The sequence below is a fragment of the Perca fluviatilis genome, chromosome 19 (assembly GCF_010015445.1).
Source record: "Perca fluviatilis chromosome 19, GENO_Pfluv_1.0, whole genome shotgun sequence".
NCBI classification, from domain to species: domain Eukaryota; kingdom Metazoa; phylum Chordata; class Actinopteri; order Perciformes; family Percidae; genus Perca; species Perca fluviatilis.
Genome location: NC_053130.1, coordinates 23,855,715 through 23,870,087, shown reverse-complemented (window position 1 = coordinate 23,870,087; position 14,373 = coordinate 23,855,715). Strand labels below are relative to the sequence as shown.

Below are 14,373 nucleotides of genomic sequence, written 5' to 3'. Positions count from 1 at the left end.
TTAAGTCTGACTATTATATATATTTAATGTGTTACACCATTACAGCACAGATAAGGGCTAGTGAACCAGCTTGCTAACATTAGCTAGCCCTGTTCTGTAAATTAAGTGCCAAATAATAAAATGTGGCAAACTAGATAGGGTAAAAAAAAGTAATAATCAAAGCTGCAAACAGCGATAAACGGGCCCTCGCACTCTGCGCACGTCGGTCTGTAAATTAAGTGCCAAATAATAAAAAGTGTCAAACTAGATAGAGTAAAAAAAAAATACTAATAATAGTTTCATAAGTATCGAAATTACATTGGGGGTGTCATATAAGTACTTGAGAAATAGTAATTGTAAAGTCATTTTGATCTCTTCAGGGGCCGAAGACGGTGAGCAGGTAATGTGAACGAGACGGGCTAAGGTACAAAATTGTGCCAAATGTCTACCATACACTGGAAGACTTTGAACAGACTTTGAAAAGACTCATTTATATTTATATATTCATATATATATTACTATTGTTATACATTTTCACATGGAAAGTTACTGCGCCTTTGATGAAAACAAAAAGGTGTGATGGATGTAGTGACATGTAGTGTACATGTGGTGAAATGGGACATCAAAATATGACATATGGAGGCATTCAGGGTAACTATGATTTCATGTAAAAGTAATTTCACAGGAATACCTCACACATTCTGAATCAAAACTACTGTGGGGCATTGTACTGAACCGTTTTGACATGTATGTGTAGACAGGGCTTGTGTTTGCAGTGAAGAATAAAACACTAGTGTAACTGTGAGCTGAACACTTTCCTGTCCTAAGGGTGCCTCATTAGCGGTGTGAGTCATCGCCGGCACAGAAATCGAATGCGAATGCAAATGAGATGTGATGGAAGGCATCTCCCTCAGTGGCACAGCCTGAGCACACCCCCAGTGACTACTGTACTATAAATCATCCTTGTGTCAATGCCTCAGCATTCATCATCAGAACTCCCATTATACACCGGAACCTGTGCAGCCAGAGTCATAAACCTAGGATTATAAAAAAAGAACGCAGGAGAGCATCATGTGGCAACGGTACACACCGTGGCTCACAGAGAAGTCAAGAAACAAGAGCAATAGAAAGAAAACAGGCCCTGTTGTTCTGGTTCTATGAGTATTTTAAGGTGCTCATGAGGAGCTGAGATCTATTCAATAACACTAGCTGAGAGGGCAAAGTGACCGCTTAAACGCTGAATAGGGTTTATTCAATTCAAATCAACTGCCTTCCTGTCCAAAATCCAAAGAGATTGTGTTTGATTAGCTGTGTGAAATCATTATTGATTTCTGTTTGTTGGAGCACAAAGCCATTTGTCTGTGTGTGTGTGTGTGTGTGTGTGTGTGTGTGTGTGTGTGTGTGTGTGTGTGTGTGTGTGTGTGTGTGTGTGTGTGTGTGTGTGTGTGTGTGTGTGTGTGTGTTTGTGTGCGCGTGCTCTGGGAATGCACAATAAAATATCTGTACAGTAGCAAATCCATGTTCATTTGACTTTCTAATTACATCTTTATTTTCCATTTGGCAGTCAGCCCAAGCTACATTATCAGTCATTCTATTTTATTCCCGCATAGCCTAGATTCTTGCGCAGTTGTTCCAGCTGTACGGTCTGTAGGAGGAGGTGTGCATGACCATGAGCACATGAGGTCCCTGCAGACCAGAGGTGACCGGGGTCACAGTCAGCACATTAATCTGTAGTGTAAAACGGATAGATTAATGAGCGCGTAATGCCAAATTGTCACCCGAGCAGCGCAGTCTTCAATTATCATTATTAGCAAGGGATGGAATGACCTAAATAGTGATGAGCAAAATGGATAGGTCTTGTCTCCTCTTGGCTTCCACATGTAACATGATTGAGCTGCATTATAAGACAGAAGATGGATGAAAAGGTGCCAATAAACGGGAAGCAAGACAGGGTTCACTAATCAGAGGACAAATCCCATCCTCAAGGATATTGAACTGTGACAGAAACCTCTTTGCTTTTTATTAAGATTGTTCCTTATAATCCATCCCAATTCCATGCTAATGAAAAGTCAAGAGATGACCTTGATTGTGCACGAGCACAATTCTTGGCAAGGTAGTCTGTCAGTTTCTACATTGTATTATGTAGATTATAATTAGCACACCCACATGCACACCTCTATTTCAACATTATTTCTTATTATTATTTATTTATTATTAGATAGTTACAGCACAAATAACCTGGTGTATATGACAACATCATCCAGGATGCTGAGGTTCAGCCTATGCACTGTACCATCTCCATGGTAATATTCTTCAATACTCCGTGTGCTTGCATGCAGGAACACTTGTGACTGCAATATGAAGATGAAACACCTCATCATGATTTAATCTTGTTGTACAATGATCTTTTTATCTGGAACACTTTGTTCGTTTACAAAGGCTCTCAGAACCTGTCATCCACCGCTACGCTGTGTGCGTTTTAAATTTTTTTTTTTAAACAAAACCCTTAAAGATAACACATGAATGCATGAAGTGTTGCTCAGAAGTGCGGAGCGTAGTTTTGCATGTTGCTTTGCACGCAGAGGTGAAGTGATAAAAAAAAAAAAGAATTAAAGAGTGCAATTGAGGTGTGCAGGGACGCCTCTTCTTCTCCACGTCGTTTGTTTTATTTTCTTCATCCTTCAAGCAGCGTCTCAGATCACCCACACACTGACCCCCGCCAGGCTGAGTATATTTTGCGGAGCTGTGAAACCACAAGAGCTTTGTCCTGTCCCCGGCAATACCCAAAGTTTTCCTCAACGTTGGTTTGAAGTACCTCAGAGAGGGAGAAGGTTCCTCTGTAGTGGAGAGACTTCTACTCCTGCTGCGTTAGCTGTCATTCCACTTCATCAGCACAATATGACATTATTCAGATATATTAACCTGTTAACCACAAAAGTTTAAAACTTTTGTCAATATGGACATGCTGTATATCGTTTGATTGGTAAAATTCTCTGCAATTGAATCATTCAGTTCATTTTACTGAAATCATAAGCACCAAAGCATTATTCATGATCTTAGTGCTCATGCTATTTGAGAAAAAAAAAAAAAAAAATGTAGGTTTCAAATGAAGCCTCATACATGCATTTTGGCCTTGCAGTTCTTCTGTTATAAGCTTTTCCCTTTGGGAACGAGAAATAGGCGAAAATCAGGCAAAAGAGGTGGATGTTAACAGGTTAATAGCTACACAACATGTGTGTTAACAAGGCCATCTTTCCAAGTATCCTGTGGGGAATGAGTTATTCAGAAAAGCATCTGAGATCTTCTTCACTTGACTGTGACTTTCAGCAGTAACTGAACTGTGCTGTTGATGAGAATGTGAAAGAAAAAGATTCAAGAGGTTTATTGTCATGTGCACGGTAAAGATAACTTACACCATGAGATGAACAGCTTTCTTTGCCAGTCTTCTTTACACAACGGATAAAAATAAAAGAGAATAATACAATAAAGCTAAAACAAACAATAAAAATGTTATAGGGCAATATAAAAAAGTCTGAATGTGGAGATCAAACGCCAAAAGGGTTAGAGGAAAAGATTGAGAGAGAACCTTTGGTAATGCGAGTTTGAACAATAATGATTTTTTTAAAAATCCTTTTAAAATAAGAAGAATGGAGTTTAACATATGACTTGAATATTCAAGTCAAGGCCTTGTGCCCTTTGAGCGTGTTGCATTGTCAGAATGGTCAATGAGGGCTAAACCCAAGCTAACTGAGGGTTAGAAGGGTCCGAAGATATTTGATGAATTTTAAACAACCATCCATTCTTTTACAGACACACACACACACACACACACACACACACACACACACACCGACAGTCATGCAGAAGAAAAATAAAGGCAATACCAGTCAAGTCATATTAAGTCCAGTAACAATGACTCAGTGCTTTAAACAGAGACAACAGCCATTTGAAATGTTACAACATACCCACAGTAAAGAAATCGGATCCACGACATCCCTGCATCCCTAAAATCAAGGCCCCATTGTTTTAAAAGTAACTAAAACTTTGGAGTGGTAAATCTGCCCCATTCCATAAAACAATTCACAGCTTTCTGTGAGATAACTATCTCATTACCACACACATTACAATACTGCACTATTATTTATGCTACTTGCACACTGGTTACTTCATATTTAATATTATACATATTTTATTTTGTTATATGTACTATGTATGTAGGTTGTACATTTTATTCTACACTTGTATACATACTATTTTTTTTTCATCCCTCTAAGTATATTTTTCAGTATTTTTTCTTATTTATTATTTCTTGTATAGTTCTTGTATTTTCTGTATGTGTGTGAGGTAGTATGTGTGTAAAAGAAATTTACACAATTTAGTCTTAGATGTATGTCCTTGGTAACTTGTAACTTGCAACTTGCTGCTTGTAATGGAGTAATTTCCCAATTTGGGATTAATAAAATCTATCGATCTGTCCCCATTATCACTGTAAACTGCTGTGTGAGAACAAAAGGCATATAGCAACATTAAGGTAAGTGGGGCTCAGCTGTTTTTTTTCCCTAAGAGAAACTGGGTCATCAAATTGATTTACACATTCCACCACTCAATTAGGTATTAATACCAATTTAGAATGTATCCATGCTTTGTCATTCATGAATCCTTTTTTATTTGATTCTATTTATTGATGAATTTATTCACAATTGCGTCTCACTTAATTGCTTCCTAATCATTTCCAAGCCTCTCTGAGCCCTCCATAAGATACATTCCTTCATGTTTATTTGTGTGGGCCCCTGGGATTCTGCATAAGTGGAGAGATAAACATGTTTATGATGCATACCCCGGACATAGGCCTACATGTGATGCACTTCTGGCTGTTCTACCACATGTGGGTAATCACTAGCAATCACTGCCATTTTCATCAATTACTTTAAATACCCACATTACTAAACGAACAACAGCAGCGCTTGAAAAATCAAACTGTATCTTGCAGAGATCCACCTATGTGCTGCTGTGTATTGGAATTCCACCTCAGAGCATTGATTTTTCTGAATGCTGGAGGTTGAGCTTATGGAGGGTAGATTCATAATATATTAAGAGATGTTTGCTCCCTAAAACCAGTATTGCTTCTGCACAAAAAGGAACAAGAAAATCTGTTTGGGATTGCTGTAAAGCGCAATACTACATCCAGGCACGTACTCTAATGTCCCTAATGGAAATTCTTATATGAGAAAATGTTTTTTTCAATACACAAGAATTTATATCAGCAAAGCATAATGTGTTTATCAAATCTTGACACAGTGGGATAAATGTATCTTGTGGGGACAGGTGCTTTGCCTTAAGTAGCAAACGCCTCCCTTCGAGAGAACGGTAGAAAATAAATCAAACATTCATGTGCAAGCAGGCTCCGCTGTAGGCTGCCGTTTGTATTCTCCTCCCTGGTTGGCTTGCCTTTCTCTCATGAATATCAACGGGATGTGTTGACTCTGCATGACTGGGATCCAGTATTTAAATAGAGCTGTGGTTACAGGCATGGCAACAGGAGGAAGAGGAGAGGTCCTGAAGGAACAGGCTGCTGGTCTATTTTTGGTCTTTTTGTTTGACCCAATTATAGTGTCATTGTGTGCTGACTGAAGCCACATCAGTCGGGTGCCTTCTTTTGAAAAGTGGGACAACAGCGTTATAGACATGGAAATGTGAAGCAGCCAAAACAATTGGGGATGGTTTTTATACGTTGGGACAAGGAGAAAATAAATCACACACTGAGCAGGAGCTTCACATATCTGTGGAGAGTGAAAAGGCAGATTTGGGTTAACATACAATAACAGCTCAGATCTCCCTCATGACAGCGCGCAACACCTTTCCTTAACCTTGGCGGCTATTGTCCGTGTCACCGCTTCCATCTGCCAAACAAGCCCGAAGCAAAATAGACAAATCACATACTGGCTTTCCGCATCACTTCATCTATTTCCAAAATAAATGTATACCCTGAGATAAGCCTTCAATCGAGCCCTCAAGCCCAGTTGCAGTGACAATAAAAGCATAAAGTTGGTAAATAAACGAACACACTGCAGCGCCACCTGAGGCCCTGTTGTCTGAAATCAGTGAAAGTTTCAATTTGGAGAGTTTTTCTTTGCAAGTAAATAAGGTAATAATTTGTGACAAGCCAGCGCTGAGGCAGGATATGAAAACCTTGCTGCTTGTGGGAGGCACAGCTCTGAAAAGAATCCCATCCATGAGCTGCTCTGTTTAACTGCACTGATGCACTTTCCCCTCAGCATCCACCCCCCAGCCATCCACCTGAAAAAAACACTTTAAGAGCTATTGAAGTAGGGCAGATGATAGTTTTGCCTGTGTTTCTCTTTTGTGTTTGAGTTGGGTTTTTTTTTAAAGATTTTTTGGGGCATTTTAGGCCTTCATTTGTATAGGACAGCTTAGATTTCAAAGGGGAGAGAGAGGGGGAATGACATGCAGCAAAGGGTCGCAGGTCTGAGTCTAACCTGCGGCCGCTGCGTCGAGGAGTAAACCTCTATGAGCGCCGGCTCTACCAGGTGAACTAACCATGCGCCCTGTGTTTCAGTTTTACTGTGTGGTATCTTCAGCCCCAATGCCGCTCTCAGATCCCAGATATGAATCATAGCATCACCCAAACGCCATTTCATCACTCACTTCCACTGGCAGACTCCTACAGTACTTCACCACTCCTGTGAGGCATAGATTTAGTTAATTTAATCTAACATCATCTTGAATTAATATCAAGGAGGCAGGAGGGCCGCCTGTGTAATTAGGTGATACATTAACCCAAGTTACAGAGATAAAGTAAGTGTTTGTGTGTGTGTGTGTGTGTGTGTGTGTGTGTGTGTGTGTGTGTGTGTGTGTGTGTGTGTGTGTGTGTGTGTGTGTGTGTGTGTGTGTGTGTGTGTGTGTGTGTGTTTTCCTGCTTATATATATATATATATATATATTTACAAGTATCTTCCATTGTTGTAAGCATGTCTTAACTTTGCCTTGAAATTTACAAGGTTATTCTATTTTCAGTATTTAATGTCATTGTCACACCCAAATGGCCTCTGATCTACTATTACTACTGCTACCATTAATAATAATAATAATGCAATAATACGTTCAATGATTTCTAAGTGAAAAATCACCAAACACCAACACTTCAACACACAGCCATGTCGGATCTAATAATAATGATGTATCCACAGCTACAGAAAAAGTCCAAACTCTCTTTACTGCTGTGTTCCGTAGACATCGGGTTGTTGGGAGTATTCACACTGTGTGCCGGTGAAATGAAAAGGTGGATTTTTGCTGTCTCCTTGGTGTGGCCAAATGCCCCGGACTTGGTGTCACTGTGCCTCGGGGAAATCATTATCATTCCAGGTGATGCAGGAAGACTGGAGCTCAGCAGATGTGGGGACTTGTTAGACACTTTATTTGCCATTGTACCCTTCAACAGACATCACTCTTAATTAGGTCTCCATGGAGAAGACTAGGCATATGGACTGTTTGCTCTTGGACGGACCGAATTATGTCCTTTTTGCGCTCTCATTGACACACACACACACACACACGGATGCACACACTCCTTGGCTGTTGGTGCTATCACTCCATCTAGTGGCTGTTTGAACCCACATGAGAAAAACATGGGGGCTCTGCATTGCACACACTGCATAAGCAGCATGACTGTAGTGCCCCCTGTAAGCTTTCTGTTTGACATTCATGCACATGGCCCCGAGGGCTTCTCTGGAGCTACCTCTGTTTAACCACGGTGATCCATCAGTCTCCTCAGTCAATTCACTTATTTGTCCAACTATTCATGTTATGCATTAACTCTGCACATCTGTCCAAAGATGTAATTGATTCCTCTGTATACAGTTTATATGCTCTCATTGGTATGACCAGCCACAATATGTAAAAATCAATGAAGCACTGAAGAGTGCTGGTGCTGTTTAGCCATCTGATCAGATGCAGAGAAAGTGCTCTTTAAACAATACAGTAGACCCATTTGCTATAAATAACTGTTCCTGCATAGAGGTGTATTTTAATGCTGCACTAATCAATATTGCTACATCAACAATGGCTCAAATTATTAAGTGCAAAAAAAAAAAAAAGCTTTTTGGGCTCTTTCAGGTCATTATTTTGGTTTTACAGCATGCAGCTAATACTGTTTCAGTTCCCTATCACCGCTCTCATTAGTTTCCAGATGCGGCAGATAGCTGTCTTCAGCGAAAAAGTTCTCATGAACACACTGTATGCTACCTGCTCAGTACAGCAGACACACACAGTTAGGGACTAGCTGCTGAACATAGTGGGGCATTTAGCAGCTCAAGAAAACTGATTTCCCTCATGAGTTGGGAGACCAAAACAGCTAAACAGAGAGTGAACATTGGCTTTACATTTCTCAGGTGGACAGAAATACGACTCAGAATGAATACTAATGCTGCTCCGTATCTGCAGGTCGGTAAATACACAACTGTTATTTGCCATAACAACCTTTAAAGGCGATAATACTTTATGTTAAGTGTTGTGTTTACAATGTGTTGCACTGCCCCCAGGTTGCCAAAAAAAAAAAATAATAATAATTTAAATTTAATTTTGGTCAAAAATATTGCTTGAAACACTATTCCAAATTGACCTTACAGTCTAGAATAAAGTTATAGGTGATATTGATTGTGTTTTAAAGGTATTAATGAGTCTAATAACAGAGTGGGGGCTGTATTTACTGTCAAATTCAGAGAGAGGAGAGTCAACCCTAATCATTATATCAACAAGCAATCCAATGCATTTTTTTATTTTTTATTTCCATTTCAAACATATGAAGCAAATTGCAGGAATAACCCAATAACAGTGAACATTCAGACACATGCCAGTACCATTAAAAAAACTAATGTGGAGACAATAGTTTAAGATTCACATTGCAATAAAGTAAAAACATTTTTAAGACAATTAAGTGAGAGAAAGAAGTTATGTTCAAAATAAATAGAATTAACTAATGACATTCAGACTTAGAATGTATTTAGATGTACCGTTGAGGTAGGTGTAAGTAAAAATCATAATCTCACTGACTGATTTCTTTATTCATAAAAGCTAGAAAGCATTAATGGCACACAGGAAAAAAGAGACAAAAGGAATGAAAAAGTTCTTTTTTTGTAAAATGAGAAGTGTCTTCCCTACACGTTTTAAGGCACCTAAAACCAAACATTTCGATATGGCTCTTTGTTATAAGGAATGATTTGTGTGTTAAAGCTCTGCCAGTTAGCTTTGAAGTCTCTGTGATACTCCTTTAAATCAGCACGCCTTCTCATTCATAAAATTCTTGTGGCAATGACATTGATAAAGTGCTCAATAGTAAACTGTGGTCACTCAGCATTAGAAGAAAAATATACCTCCATTTCAGTGTGTAAGTGTTTTTAAAAAGTACCTTTTTCATAAAATGTAAGACATCAGCAAAACATAAAACACAGCTGACAGCAGTATTCAGAAATGAAGACAAAGCTGTTGTCTTGAAGAGCACATGATCTACTTTGGATGCTTCTACATTTAGAAATGAGTCTTTTGAGGAAACAGTGTCTAAGCAAAGATGTCGCTTAAATATCTTTCTCGCTCACTCGTCTTTAAATCCAGCGAAGATGAAGATTGCCCTGACAATATGTCATACAAGTGGTAGTACAGTAAGTCACAGACTTATTTCAGTACAGGTTTTCTTCAGCAAGTCCATCTGAAAGGAGACAGAAAATAATATTAGTGAAATGTAACTTAAATACATGCATCCTACAATAAATATATCAAAGGAAAATCGTTAGATCAGGGGCTGGATTGTTTGGTCGAAATTACCTTGCCGAAGGGCACTCTGCATATAGTGGTTGAGTTGATGCAACTCAGTGTTTTGGTCATAGTGTCCCGACTGCAAACTGAAGGGATCCATGGCAGTGAACTGCTCTGCAGGCAGCGGGTCCTCTGTGATGGGCGGGGATAGCCAGAGGGGCTCCTGCTCCAACTGATGGGGCCCACTCCTGCAGCGCAACAAGCCCTGTTGGTAGCTGCATGCTACATCACCGGGGCCGGACATGCTGCTTTTCCTTGTAACCGCGTCCAGGTCTTTCAGAATGCTGTCGAACACGCCGTCATCGAGGACCATCTCGCGCTTAAGCGGAGGGGCTGAGGGGAGAGGAGGATGATGGGCCCAGTCGCAGGCGGAGGGCAGGGTGTTAGTGGTGGCAGGTTGGGCCACATTTTGAAGCGGACTTAGGGTGTGATACATGGAAAAGCTGCTGGCCAGGGAGGAGATCTGCTCAGCCAGAATACTGATCTCTGCCTGTTCCCTCTCGTTGTAATGGTTAGACTCTGTGGATGTGGGAGATTGGTTGGGGGTAAGAAGGCTGGAATGTATGGGCAACACATGGTGGGGAACATGATGCACTTGGACAAGGCTGCCCCCTTGTGGCTGCTCTAGAAGGCTGAAGTCGTCTTGATGCAGAGCACAGTCCACGGGGCTCTCACACATGTCCGACACAGACAGGCAGTCAGGAACTAATCGAGTATCGGCAGAACAAGCTTGGAAATCGTAGGTCGGAGAGGAGGAGGAGGAGGAGGAGAGTGGAGAGGCTGCCTGATCAAAGGTTTGTTCAGCGGCTGCAGGGAGGGAGTCGGAGGGCGATTGGTGACAGGTGAGCCCTGCCTCTGGGTAGGAATAATAAGAGGGAGAGCACTCAGGGGAGGACAACAGCTGATCTGTGTATCCATGCACATCCATCAGGAGGTCATGGCTGAGCTCCCGCTGCTGCAGAGGGGAGCTGGAGGAGGCCGGGCTGTAGGGAGGGGTGAAGAGAGCAGGGCTGTCACCCAAGGGAACAGGTGAGCTATCGCCTCGGGAGGAGACGCACGCCACAAAGTATAAGTCTCGCTCGGACTCCTGCCTAGCTTTGGCACCTGGCTCCTCGCTTTGGCTGTCAGAACTCCTCTGTCTTTTAAAGCATTTAGTGTTGTTTTGGCTCTGAGCATGGGGCGCCTGTTGAGCCGCAAAATGGCAGGAATTTGCCAGAGATAGAGATGATGGCCTGAAGGCATCGCTGCTGATTTTCTCCTGCAGAAATCTGGCCTCCGTTTCACTACAAGAAAAAAAAAATGTATTAAGTCGACGTGCGTGACTTGAAAAACACTGAAACATTACTTACACTGTAAATGTGAAGTTCGTCATACCTGATGATGAAGTTAGCGCAGCTCACGCTCTGGCACTCAGAGTCTTTGTTAGCTCGAATGTAGACCCAGGTCCACGAGAGATCCTTACACTGGAGCCTGAGCACCATCTCTACCTGCAAGCCATCATCTGCCTGCACTGGACGAGACAGAGAGGATACATCCGTGGTTATTATCGTGCACACAATGAAACCAGCGTTCCATCCCTAAATGTCTTACTTACTGTACGCCTGAAAAATCTGCATCAAACTAAAGAAATTAAATTTAAATTAAAAAAAAAAATGGTCTTTCTTTTTTTCAAGTTTTGGAAATGAACAGTGCCACCAGTGTACAACAAGATATCCTGCAATGGATTATACACTTACTTAAACTTCTGTGGGAATCTGCACTCAAAGAAAGATCTTCAGGGTGGACAAGACCGTACCACGACCGACCGGTCATCTCTTCTGCCGAACACCCCAAAAAATATACAACACTGAAAAAGAAAGACACAAAAATGTTTGTCAGTAACCAGTACGAGAACATTTGGATTATATCTGTTTAAAGGATGGTGTACGAATGTACCTGTCGGACAGCTGAGTGAAGGACATATCGAGTCTGTGGACACTGCTGAAGCTGTGACAGAAGTGGGAGTCCGAGCTCCGCAGGCGGTTGGCCGTGGGGGTGCAGAGGGCCACAAACAGAGGCTGGTTGTTGGGACAGGCTGAAGACGAGGACGGACAAGGCTGAGGGAAAGACTGGAAGCTCCCTCTGACCATCATGGAACAGCAGCTGCCGTGTTGCTGCTTGAAGGCCTTGGAGGTTTGCATACAACATATAAAGCTCCTCTCTGAAGAAAGATAACATATCAGTTTAGTCTTTCAGTATGAATAGGATAGCCATTTCTTTTGGAAACTTTACGAAGAAATAAATGATTTTATAGCACAAAATAAATCAAGCGTTTGGGGGAAATGTGGCCTGCATAGCATAAAGAATACCAGCAACACGAGGCGACCAATCTCTTAAATGTGTGATCGTAACATGCAGTAAGGCATATCAAAGCCTTTAAAGTTACCTGATGACGAGTTGTTTTTAATGTCCAGGTTTGATTTAACAATATCGATGTCAGAGCATTCAACCATGTCATAGAAAGTGTCTCCTTGAAGCACATCTATCTGGAAAAAAAGGAGGTTTTACCATTAGATACAACACATGAAAGCCCAATGTGAGATAAACTAAACTGTAAAAGATGTCCAAACTGACTCACCATGGAAAGACCGAGATATTCAGCTGCATTTTCGGACACATAGACCAGCCTCCCCTGCGCGGTAGTGACCAGGATGAAGCCGTGCAGGGCCTGAAGAAAGGCCTCGTATGGCAGAGAGCAGTGTTCTCTCACCCCAGCTGGGAGTCCTTAGGGAGGAAAGAGGGAGATCAGCCGTGGTTACACTCTATGCATCTCTGCAGGTTGTCACAGCTGTTATCTTTGATATAATCCCTGCAGTGTACTGCAAACTTAGTCGTAATTTTTGTTTGACAGCGACGCAGGCTGAATGTAGATTAGTTGCTGAAAGATATTAAAGAATGACTGTAACTGAAGTGTGAAGACTTACCCTGGAAGAGAACAGACTTCCTGATGTAGGCGCAGATGGCGGCCATGGAGTGCAGGTAGGAGAGACGCTCCTGGTCCTCCTGGGTGATGGGCAACAGAGCGCGCATATTCCTGATCTCATGATTGATGTGGTCCCGTCGGGCTTTGGACGCTCCTTTGGTGGATCTGGGAGAGACCATGTTCACTGAGGTCAGAGGTTGGAAGAAAACTGGGGAAACTAGAGCTGGGGAGCCAAAGTATTGTCTACTGCCACACTTGCATTTCAATAGATCTGTCTGTGGTAATCCTTCAGGAGGCAATTGTGAAAAAAATAAAAATCAAATAAAGACAAAAGGATTAATTGGCCTGAACTGATCTAGCCTCTTTCTCACAATTCAGCCTGGTGTCTCTTCCTCAAGGGTTCCTATGGAAACTGCTGATATGAGAGGCTGCCGTGTCTGTGGCAGACACGAGGGCTCTCTCTAGACTTTGTCTGTGTGATCAGTATCTGTCTGGACCCATCCACAGAGAGTCTGGGGTTTTTATAGCTGCCAGGGCTTCAGCGTGGGCGTCGCACACAAAGGGGAGGCTGGGCTTCTGCTGCTCCCTTCATTGCCTTATAAAGTGGGTGTCCTCGGAGCAGGGCGCCCCACGTCACCAGGACACAGAAAGTGCCACAAAAGGAGAATTCTATTAGTTTGTATCCCAGCACCTTAACAATAAAGATCCATTAAAAGTATATAATTGATAGCATGTGATTGGGATTTTTTTTCTTCCTGGGATACTTTCAAATACTAGACCAAGCTTTGACTCTGCCTGTGGAATATTATACCACAACTAAATTTACAGACAGTTCCCAGTAGTATATATATATAAAAGTAATTTATCAAGACTGGTTATGTTCCTCCAGAATGATTCTGCACCAAAGCATCCTGATAAAGGCTTATCTGAACCAGTTAGATTTTTGTAAATGCAGTTACAGCATCATCGTTGCCGGATTAGTATGTATCACATACAGTACGGGGCTGCAGACAGGAGAAAATTGGATTAAGTGCTCCCCGTGGTGTAAACACTGCAGGCAGCAGAGTTGGGGTCTTAATTTTCTAAAGAGCAACGTGTTGATTCGTCCACTGGAGGACGTGGAGCAGAGAAGAACAAGAACAAGAGGTGGAAGAGGAGTGTCACTGACCTGAACCTCCTGCAGAAGGAGGTGCGGTGACCCTCGGGCAGATGATGACGATGATGATGATGATGATGATGATGATGAGAGGTGCACGGAGCACTAACATGACATTTGCACGATTTGCACCAAATATTCATTTCGAAGCTGATGTAACCACCTAAGGCAAAACACACATATTTTGATCAGAAAGCATATAATAAGTGTCAAAAACGCAATCAAATGTTTGTTTGTTTTTCTTTATAAAATCAAACTTTGAGTAAAACCTGATGAAATGTGGCTAATTTAGAGCCAGAATATTGAGAGTAAAAGTCCCAGTGATCTTACCTCTGCAGGCTCTGGTCTGGATGAGGAGTGTCTGCGTCCCTTCTTTTATAGCCCGCAAACACGACCCAACTCATCCAACTCAGCCGGTGGGGAAGAGGGAAAAAAAATAAATAAAAAA

The 14,373-nt window shown here is 41.7% G+C and overlaps 1 protein-coding gene across 2 annotated transcripts; it reads right to left on the bottom strand.

The window, feature by feature from the left end:
• Positions 1 to 9,220: 9,220 nt before the first annotated feature.
• Positions 9,221 to 14,373, bottom strand: npas4l (neuronal PAS domain protein 4 like). 2 transcript variants are annotated; one of them, XM_039783049.1, is made up of 10 exons: positions 14,256 to 14,373; positions 13,938 to 14,088; positions 12,771 to 12,934; positions 12,425 to 12,570; positions 12,233 to 12,332; positions 11,743 to 12,007; positions 11,544 to 11,653; positions 11,182 to 11,317; positions 9,817 to 11,090; positions 9,221 to 9,700 (listed from the first exon to the last, which is right to left on the bottom strand). In XM_039783049.1, the coding sequence occupies exons 2-10, from the start codon at positions 14,066 to 14,068 to the stop codon at positions 9,672 to 9,674; spliced, it is 2,355 nt and encodes a 784-aa protein (XP_039638983.1). In that variant the 5' UTR covers positions 14,069 to 14,088; positions 14,256 to 14,373; the 3' UTR covers positions 9,221 to 9,671. The 2 variants fall into 2 exon arrangements, with proteins under 2 accessions (XP_039638983.1, XP_039638985.1); XM_039783051.1 differs by lacking the exon at positions 14,256 to 14,373 and having other exon boundaries at positions 13,938 to 14,106.